Here is a 10131-nt window from a genome sequence, read left to right as displayed (position 1 = left end):
ACCTTGTTTGAGCTCCACAGTGGATAATTCAGCACTTTCGCGACCTACTCAAAACCCTTACTCAGGCCCTGCTGAACATTTATAGAGACACGCAGATTGTCTGGAACCAAATCAGTGTCCTGCAGCACTTGGATACATTCTTACCTTTTTGTATGTCTCATTTGCAGTTGCTAGACATCAGCAAGAGGCTAAAAGAAGACTTGATGAATGGCCCCTTTCACTTCTGCCTCTGGACCCTAAACACAATTGCACTGGATCTCCTGTATAAGCAGTTTAAAGTTCTGGACTGCGCCGTGTAGCTGAATCGCTGCTGAGCACTGCTGTAGATGTTTGTGTGCATATGTGTGTGTTTGACAGCGATACTGGGTGCCGAGTCAGGTCCCCCGAGCTGATGGGGGAGGAAGGAGCCCGAGATGTATGTGATGTGATTTGTGTGTGTTTCTATGCGTTAAAGTGTGTGCTTATGTGTTTGACAGTGATGCCAATTCAGGTCCCATGAGCTGATATGATGGAAACAGGCCGGAACATATGTGATGTGTGCATTATAAAAATAAAAAAAATGCCTATGTTCAGCATAGAATATAGCTTACTACTTGCAGAACACTATATACTGTATACTACTTGTTATAAGTGAAAAAAAGCTTTATTCCACAATAATTGTATCAAACAGTAGTGTCACATGACCTTATGCATTTATGTTCAATTCAGTGAGTGGCATTTTTAATCCAATTATACATTACCATTCAAAAATCTGGGGTCATTAAAAAATTTAAGAAATTAATAATCAATTAAGCTGTTCTTTTGAGCTATACATTTAAGATATTATTATATCTATTATATATTATATATCATCTATATATATATATATATCTTATATTATTAAGATATTAAGACTTACTTTTTTAAGAAAAGTATACTTTTATTTAGCAAGGATCCATTAAACTGATCAAAAGTAAACAGTAAAGACATAATTTAACAAAGATTTCTGTTTCAAATAAATGCTCTTTTGAACTTTCGATTTATCAAAGAATCCTTAAAAAAAGTGAAATACTGTTTTTACTCAAATATTAAGCAGCAAAACTATTTTCATTGATAAGAAGAAATGTTTCTTGAGCAGCAAAGAAATCATGTGATGTAAAGATGCTTAGAATTCAGCTGTGCATCACAGGAATACATTTCATTTTACAATATAATAAGATAGAAAACAGATATTTTAAATTGTAATAATATTTCAGTGTTACCATTTTTACTGTATTTTTGATCAAATAAATGTAGCCTTGGTGAGCATACAAGACTACTTTCAAAAACATTTGTTAAAAGTCATAGAAATTTTAAAGAATTATGACTTTTAAAAGTCATAGTACACTGCATTGAGGAATACAATAGACACTCAATAATGGTACTGGACCATAGATGGTATAATCTTACTTGATATCTCAACAAATATCATCTAATGTATGAATTTTAACTAATTAAAACAAGTCAATAACTTCATCTCAGTCAATCTCTATCAATGCCCAGCATGAAGTTCGACACTGAGTGCCATTTCATAGCACTTTCTATGTATAAAGTTGAAAATGTCAACATTTCGAGTTTGTCTTCCAAGTATTCTATGTATAAAGAACATTAGCATACTATACATATACTGTAATAGTATTAATAGTATGCTACTTCAAACATAGATTTAGTGTCTGTGTAACTGCATATGTCTATGCAACTTGCGAGTGTGAGTGAGAGTAATTGTCTGCGAGCGCGTGTATGTGTGTGTGTGTGCTCTCGCGCCCTGGAGATGTTGCTCTGTTTGCTTACTCGGCAGGAGCTCAGGTCCTGTTGTCCTTTACCCCGCAGAGCTCTTGCCGGCTCCGGCAACGTGGGGTCCTCCTCTGACACCCCAACACTTTAGCAGAGACAGACGCACACAGAAAGGAGAACCCAGTTTAAGGTTTAAAAAGCCAAGCCAGATGCGAAAGGTAAGGTGTGTGTGTGTGTGCGTGTGTGTGTGTGTGTGTGAGCGCGTGCGTCGCCCTGATGGTAGCCGTGGGTCTCAAGTTACTCAGGAGGCATAAGATTACTGAAAGAGAGAGAGCTTAAACAGAACACAAGGGTGTGCAGAAATCTGATTGTAATGCAGGCTGAGAAGAGGAGCAAGGCTAGAGAGGGACAGAGGTGAAAAGAGGAGCCCCACTCTTCCTGGATCACAGCGCTCACAGAAGGACCGTCCTGCTCCAGAGGTTTTCCCTGGTGGGTATTTCATTGAGCGTTTGTCCGTGTTTGGTTTTATCGATGGGCTTAAGCATGTGATTTTGGTCTTTTGGATTCTGGTTTAAAAAGGATAGAAGTACGAATTTGGATCAAAGTTAGACTTTGGATCACATTTGGATCTAAATGAATTTATTGGACGTGAATGGAGCTGTAACAGAAGTTTACAAAGATAAAACAAGATGCTGTTATTTGTTATCTCCGGCAAGCCACATTGTTTTATACAGTATGTGCTGAAAGACTGTATTTAGTTTTAGCTGTATTTAGCTTTAAGAACTGAGGAGTGAGATAAATATTAGAAATAGTTTGTTGTTTGATATGATATTGATTTTTGGAATAGAATAGAATAGAGTTTATGACTAGTATATGTATGTACTGTATATGTGTATATGTATGCAGTTTTAGATATCTGTGTTAGTAGATCTTCGAATTATGTGATTCATTATAATCACTATATTCTCAATTTCAATTTCTTCAAATATTTTAAAGGGATAGTGACCCTTTATCAGATATACATTCTACCTGAATCGTAGTAGCACAGAAGTTATACATTTTCAATTTAAAGGGATAATCAGCCAAAAATGAAAATTCTGTCATCATTTATTCACCCTCATGTCTTTACAACTGGCATGACTTATTCTTTCGTGGAACATAAAAGATATTTTAAAGAATGTTTTTGTGACCATTGACTTCCATTGTATGGACAAAAAAACAGACATTTCTCAAAATATTTTCTTTTGTTTTTCACAGAAGAAAGCAAGCCATACAGGTTTGGAATGACATGAGAGTAAATAAGCGATGACAGAGTTTTCATTTTTGGGTTAACTGTCACTTTAAGTTGAACATTTATATGTTAGACTTTCTGTGCTGCTACCAATAAGACTTGGAAATTAAAACAGCTATAGCATATTGTCTAATAATATTTCTGCGATTCAAGCCAGAGGAATAATATTTGTGCCGATTCAGATATATGAAACTGCATTTTCACAGAATTCTGCACACAATCTAGCACATACAGAACAAAATTTATATAATGTGCCTTTACACGTGCACATGGTAGTATCATGCCCCCGAGGTGCTTGATACAAAACAATGGCTTTGTACCTGTGATGCATGTGGGAAAACTTTCCCACACGTTGGTGATCGATCTTCTAGACACACGCGAGCACACACACACAACTGAGGGATATAGATGTCATCTCTGTCCGTGGTGCATTTTCACATCTTCAGCATTTTCCCCAGACGAAGCACTGCAGGATAAGGATGGAAGCTTCTGTCACTTGTAACCTTCGTCCATCCTGCCCTCGCTACATAACTGTACCCTCATATGTGGATCTGTAAACCCTGCAGTTGTGCTAATAACACAAGAAAAAAATGGTGTAGAAACAATTTTCACTCAGGGAATTGCTAGTAAAAAAAATAGCATGTAACACGTTAAATGTGAAATTTTGAAGTAGAAAAACTTTTATATTTACAAGGTGTAGAGTATATAGTTAATACTTAGCATATATACTGTATCAGATAAGTCAAGCTTCTTACTGTCATTGAACAGGTGTAATGAGGTTAGTTTATTTTTCTTTCACAAGGTCGTTGCAGTTACAGTTGAATAATGTAGGAAATAAATAAATATAAAGAAGTTCAATAAATAATAAATTAACAAAAGGTGCAGAGTGCATGGGATACAGTTGACAAAGGCAGTGCAAAATATTACAATTGTGTAACATAAGTCTTCTGAGAAGAGTATACTTAAAATAGAGGCAGCAGAACCATGTAAGATGCAGAATTGTGACCATGGACCACAAAACGTGATGTATGGTTTGTTAGGATAGGACAATATTAGGCCGAGATATGACTATTTGAAAATCTGGAATCTGACGGTGCAAAAAAAAATCTAAATATTGAGAAAATCGCCTTTAAAGTTGTCCAAATGAAGTTCTTAGCAATGCATACTACTAATCAAAAAATTAAGTTGTTATATTTACGGTAGGAAATTTACAAAATATCTTAATGGAACATGATCTTTACTTAATATCCTAATGATTTTTTTGGCATAAAAGAAAAATCGATCATTTTGACCCATACAATGTTTTTTGGCTATTGCTACAAATATACCCCAGCGACTTAAGACTGCTTTTGTGCTCCAGGGTCACAATTGGTAAAACGCTGTTTTTTTAAATAGAATATATGTAAAGAGATAGTTTACACAAATGGAAATTCTGCTTATCTGATTAAAAATTAAGTTGTTATATTTACGGTAGGAAATTTACAAAATATCTTAATGGAACATGATCTTTACTTAATATCCTAATGATTTTTTTGGCATAAAAGAAAAATCGATCATTTTGACCCATACAATGTTTTTTGGCTATTGCTACAAATATACCCCAGCGACTTAAGACTGCTTTTGTGCTCCAGGGTCACAATTGGTAAAACGCTGTTTTTTTAAATAGAATATATGTAAAGAGATGGAAATGGAAATTCTGCTTATCTGATTCAACTTCAAGTTGGCCAAAACCCTTTATTTTTTCTTCTGTGGGACACAAAAGAATATATTTTGAAGAAAGTTGGACTCTAAACAACATTAGAATAAATCAAAATATCTTCATTGTATTACACAGAAGGAAGAAATGCATACAGGTATGGAACAATACAAGGATGAATCAATTCTTTTTGGGTGAACTATCAAACTGTCCCTTTAAGTAATGCAAATATTGTACAGAATCATACTGTATATGGCCAGTACAGCTGGGTATATAACAATCTAAGCAGTACGATGCTATTATTCTTCCTTGGGCACTGGTCAACTTTTCCTTAAAAACTAAACACCAGCACTTACCATATAAACTAGGCCATCTTGCCAGTGCTGTAAAAATGTGGCCACATGAAACAGAATGTCCGTGTAACCCACCCATCCAACAATACTCCTCTGACAATGGAAAAGATAGGCCCTGCTGTATACTAATAGGGTCAATGGAATATAACGCGGAGCGAAGGTGAGAGGTGTGCGTTACCTTCCAGTGCAGCCACACAAGCGGTCATGGAGCCAGAAGCTTTTCTCTTTGGCGGCTGTGGGTTTTATGGTGTCAAGTGGTACGAGGGGTAGCTGTTTAAATCCTCTGTTCAGGTTATGGTTACCTGTCTCCATTAAACTCTCTGGAAAATAGAATGCTGTAGATAAGAGGCCCGAACTGGACCTTTGACCTGCACCTTTGACCCCGAGAGGAACGACACTGGAATCCAAAAGCTGCTTTAGTTGGATTTGGAATAAAGTGTGTTGAGTGTGTATATTAAAAGAACTTAAACTTAAACTTAAAAAGTCTTAAACTGTCACAGATGCTGTTGCTTAATATACAGAAACTAACAACTAACCCATCAGATTGTACAAATTCAAAATACTTTTTCCGTAATATTGTACCATAGCGCACTGTTGCAAAAAAATATTACTCTTTTCCAATTGGTTTAAGTAACTTAAGCATAGTATGTTTGGATAAATTAAACTGTTGGGCTCTATTATAATTGATTAATTATAAATAACAATCATTAACATTCTAAAAAACACCCACCATTTGCACAGACATGCCTAATGAACTATTTGGCTGCAACAGTCAATTGCTACTCTGCGCAGGAGAGAACAATACAACATAATTCAAATGGAAATTAATGGAGAATTGCAATAGAATAATTTCTAAATAAGTATAGCACAGGATTAGTGTAATTACTTACTAACATTATCTGTGCAAATTATAACCCAAAATATATTTTGTGAACATGTAAAGCTCGTAAACGGAGTATGAGATGTGCAAGAGATGTGTGCAAGGATAAAAGAACAGGAAGTGATGTAACAATGTGTTGCTTACCTGAAACTTCTCCTAAAGTAAAATTACAACCTTAACAGATAACCAACGTTAATCTACTTAGTAGAGCATAGTCCCACAGATAAAAGGATGATAGAACCAATTTTACAGCTCAAATACTACATTTTGGAAACAATTCAATTAATCTGTGATTTTTGTTATATAATATTAATAATAATAAATAAACAAACACATTTTTGTTTGTTTGTAAAAATTGATTAATGAAATGAGTCAAAATTACTATCTGTGGGAATTGATTGTCACAGATGTCAAAACGAGTTCAACTTATATTACACCTGGAACATTAAGTTTGTGTTTGGTTCTGGAGGATTTAATCTTTTAATATTTCCTGACTCTCGCCCAAAAATCATGCTAAATGGGTCTGTAACCAATTTCTGGACCCTTTTGTTAAGCATTATTAATTCCATATGCAATGCAACAGTGTGAGTACAGCTTGTATTACAATACAGAAGACGTAAGTTAAAATGTGTGCGTCTCACTACAAGAGGCCATAAAGTGCAGTTCTCAGCTCTCAAGCACACTTGGCAGTAGATAGAGAGGACAGGAAAACATGTTCAGATTGAATGCATTATTTATGTTTGTTTAGGCACATTCAAGGAGTTTTCAAGGAGAGACTAAATGAAATCTGTTAGTTGTAATGTATATCCTTACGGGATATTGACCATGCCAAGCTTGTATACCTTAATAATTATCAAAAATGTCACTAGTTTAAAGTATTATTCACTGAAAACCATGACATGTTCATGAGAAAAGCAGAGACGATGGTAGAGGTGCTAGATTCATTCTCATCTCTGTTGAATTGTTCTTTTGGGTAAATCTTTTTATTGAATTGGCTGATCTAGCTAGCAAGACAGGTTTGAATGATTTGTTTGTTTAGACCATTAGACAGGTCTGATGTGCGTTAAGATTCACTGTTAAATTTCAGTGTGTTCATTATACAAAGCTATCATACAGCGTCAGAAGACTTGGAATATAGCACATCTTTCATTATATTTTAATAGTAGTTTTGAAAGCCTTGAAAAGGAGGTCATACCGGTTTTAAACAACAAAAGGGTAAATAAATAATGACACTCTTAATTTTGCTTAATTTTGAATGGACTGCAATTGTGGGCATCATGTCGGCCTACATTTTATTCTTTGAGTAAAATAATTGAGCTTAAAAATTAAATCTGTTTGTTCATTTTTCATTGTCTTGTGGTAGAGTTTATATTACTTTAGATTGCTTTAATTGTTTCCTAGCCTAAGGTGCAACCTTAGCTCCCATGCAGTAACACAACTGTTTTGTTCCCTTTGTTTTTATCTGCAGATCAGGTGACAGTATCTTGGGATTCGGCTCTCTGCTGCAGAACAAGCCTGAATCTTCTCTGATCTCTTCGCACTTTGCGGTGCAGAGTGGGCTGGCTGGCTGGCCTGTGCTTTTGGTTGCCAACTGTCATTTCATCCTGGGTTAGGAGCCTGATCTCAGCACCAGGGAGGGGAGGGAGGCCATGGAGGTTCCTCTAGTCAACTTTGAGAACCTGGACGACATTGGAATCAACCTGGGAGACCCGAGTGACTCGGGATATCCGAACTCACCCACCTCAGATGCCCCGGAACCAAACCAGGGGACCTGTGGCATAAACTCACCCACACACTCACCTCAGAGAGGAAGACAGCCGAGGCACTCGCTGGCCTCTCCACCAACACTGAGCAAGAAAGGAACATCAAGCTGTAACAGCCTGATCTCCAACTGGAAGGTTCTGATGAGCAGCGAGGGCAGTCCCAATGAGGCTCTCCTAGGAAAAGTAGCCAAGGATTGTTCCGAGGACTACTTTGCTGAAAAGGAGAAATTCGAGGAGGGCGAACAAAAAGTGGTTATCAATGTCTCAGGGATGATGTACGAAACAACACTTAAAACTTTGAATCAGTTCCCAGATACCTTGCTGGGAGACCCCATGAGGAGGATTGACTACTTTGACCCCATGAGGAACGAGTATTTCTTTGACCGCAACCGCCCCAGCTTCGATGGAATCTTGTATTTCTATCAGTCCGGAGGTAAGATTCGGAGGCCAGCGAACGTGCCATTGGATGTTTTTGCGGATGAGATAGTGTTCTATCGACTGGGACATGAGGTCATGGAACAGTTCAGGGAGGATGAAGGTTTCATCAAAGACCCTGAGCCTCAACTCCCAACCAGTGAGCTTCACCGTCAATTTTGGCTGCTCTTTGAGTACCCAGAGAGCTCCAGTGCTGCCAGGTCAGTGGCCTTAGTGTCTGTTTTTGTCATCACTATATCTATTTGTATCTTCTGCCTGGAGACGCTCCCGGAATTCCGTGATGAGCGTGAATTTATGCCTGCGTTCGTCAACTTAACCCGTGATGCCAACGGCACGCTTCTGTCCCCTACTCCTCATCCTAAGGCCATGCTCTCTGTCTTTACTGACCCTTTCTTTGTGGTGGAGACCATCTGCATCATTTGGTTCTGTTTTGAGCTTGGAGTACGTTTCATAGTGTGCCCCAGCAAGAGCGAGTTTTTCAGCAATATCATGAATGTCATTGACATTGTGTCCATTATGCCCTACTTCATTACCGTCATAACGGAACTGATGGCCACCCACGATGAAGACCCCACCGCCAGCCAGAACATGTCTCTGGCCACACTACGTGTCATCCGATTAGTGCGCGTCTTCAGGATTTTCAAGCTGTCCCGCCATTCCAAGGGCCTCCAGATTCTAGGCCAAACCCTGAAGGCCAGCATGAGGGAGCTGGGCTTGCTTATTTTCTTCCTCTTCATAGGCGTCATCCTCTTCTCCAGTGCCATTTACTTTGCTGAGGTTGACGAACCTGATACTCAGTTCGTGAGCATCCCTGAAGGATTCTGGTGGGCTGTGGTCACAATGACGACGGTTGGCTATGGCGACATGTGCCCTATCACTTTGGGGGGAAAGATGGTTGGGATCCTCTGTGCCATCGCTGGCGTGCTGACCATTGCACTTCCTGTTCCTGTCATCGTCTCCAACTTCAACTACTTCTACCATCGTGAAACGGAGCAGGCGTCGAAACAGATGATTGATGCTGCTGCTGAGGCTGCTGCAAATCAGAAAAGCAGTTCTGAAGAGAAGTATGAAAGCAATTACTCGCTGGACAAGAGCAATGGGAATTGGCAGACGGGGAAAAACGGCATTCCATAAGGATAGGTATATTTCGCATGACTAGCAATAATGACTGTACAACAATGCACTTAGAAACTCTCGGTTTTATGGTTTGATAACTGCTTAATTAAGAGTTCTACATATGTACCTAATGCTATGCATATACCAACAGTACCTTTGCAGAACATGCTGTTTCAAAGGTAGACCTCAAACAGGAAGCTGTTTTAGCCAAAGGCTGCTAAAAACACCTTTGATGGATGACTATAAAACCTCAGAATCACTATCTACTAAAAGGAAGCAAAAAATATTGTAAGGAACATCCCTATAAGGCTTTACAGTAATACAAACTGAAATGCACTGAACTGAAAAAGGAATATGAAACTCGGAAAACAAAAAAAGTTCTCATGTCATCATTTGCGAGGCAAACGGCTGCGTTTGACTGAGGTCAAAACAAGCATTTAATTAATCGCGATTAAGTGCCTGTGTTGCCGAGTCCCTCAAATTAATGCCGAGGAATCATGAATCTGCACTCTAAGCATTCACCCAGCACCACCTTTTGCTGATGTTGTCGTTCCTTTAGAGTTTTGCACTGACATCACCTTTTGTCCCTGCTGCTTGTGAGAGAAAAAGCTTATGCCAAACTGTTATCCATCTTTCAATGTCACTGAATGTCTCCTCTAACAGCCCTGGTAGTTGTCACACATAATCAAGACTGTTTTGAATTAAAATACAGTATCCTACGCATGCAAGTATGTTATATTTGGATGACCCGCCGTGCTGTGGCAGCATCTGCTTGCTGCTTGTCCCACATTTTCTTCTGGTGTTTCTATTCTTGTCAACATACACACAGAATGAGACGCTAGAAC

General features: G+C 38.3%; 1 protein-coding gene across 1 annotated transcript; it reads left to right on the top strand.

Annotated features, from left to right (window-relative positions):
* The first annotated feature begins 7621 nt into the window (after positions 1-7621).
* LOC107596858 (potassium voltage-gated channel subfamily A member 10-like) lies at positions 7622-9304 on the top strand. Its single transcript, XM_016287710.1, has one exon. The coding sequence runs from the start codon at positions 7622-7624 to the stop codon at positions 9302-9304; it is 1683 nt and encodes a 560-aa protein (XP_016143196.1).
* Positions 9305-10131: the final 827 nt, after the last annotated feature.

The sequence above is a fragment of the Sinocyclocheilus grahami genome, unplaced genomic scaffold, assembly GCF_001515645.1.
Source record: "Sinocyclocheilus grahami isolate Dianchi unplaced genomic scaffold, SAMN03320097.WGS_v1.1 scaffold223.1, whole genome shotgun sequence".
Classification (NCBI taxonomy): Eukaryota; Metazoa; Chordata; class Actinopteri; order Cypriniformes; family Cyprinidae; genus Sinocyclocheilus; species Sinocyclocheilus grahami.
Note: the sequence above shows the minus strand (reverse complement) of the source record. Positions and strands in the feature narration are given on the sequence as shown.

Coding starts and splice junctions, on each gene's coding strand:
- LOC107596858 (XM_016287710.1), top strand. CDS start 7,622: ATGGAGGTTCCTCTAGTCAACTTTGAGAACCTGGACGACATTGGAATC.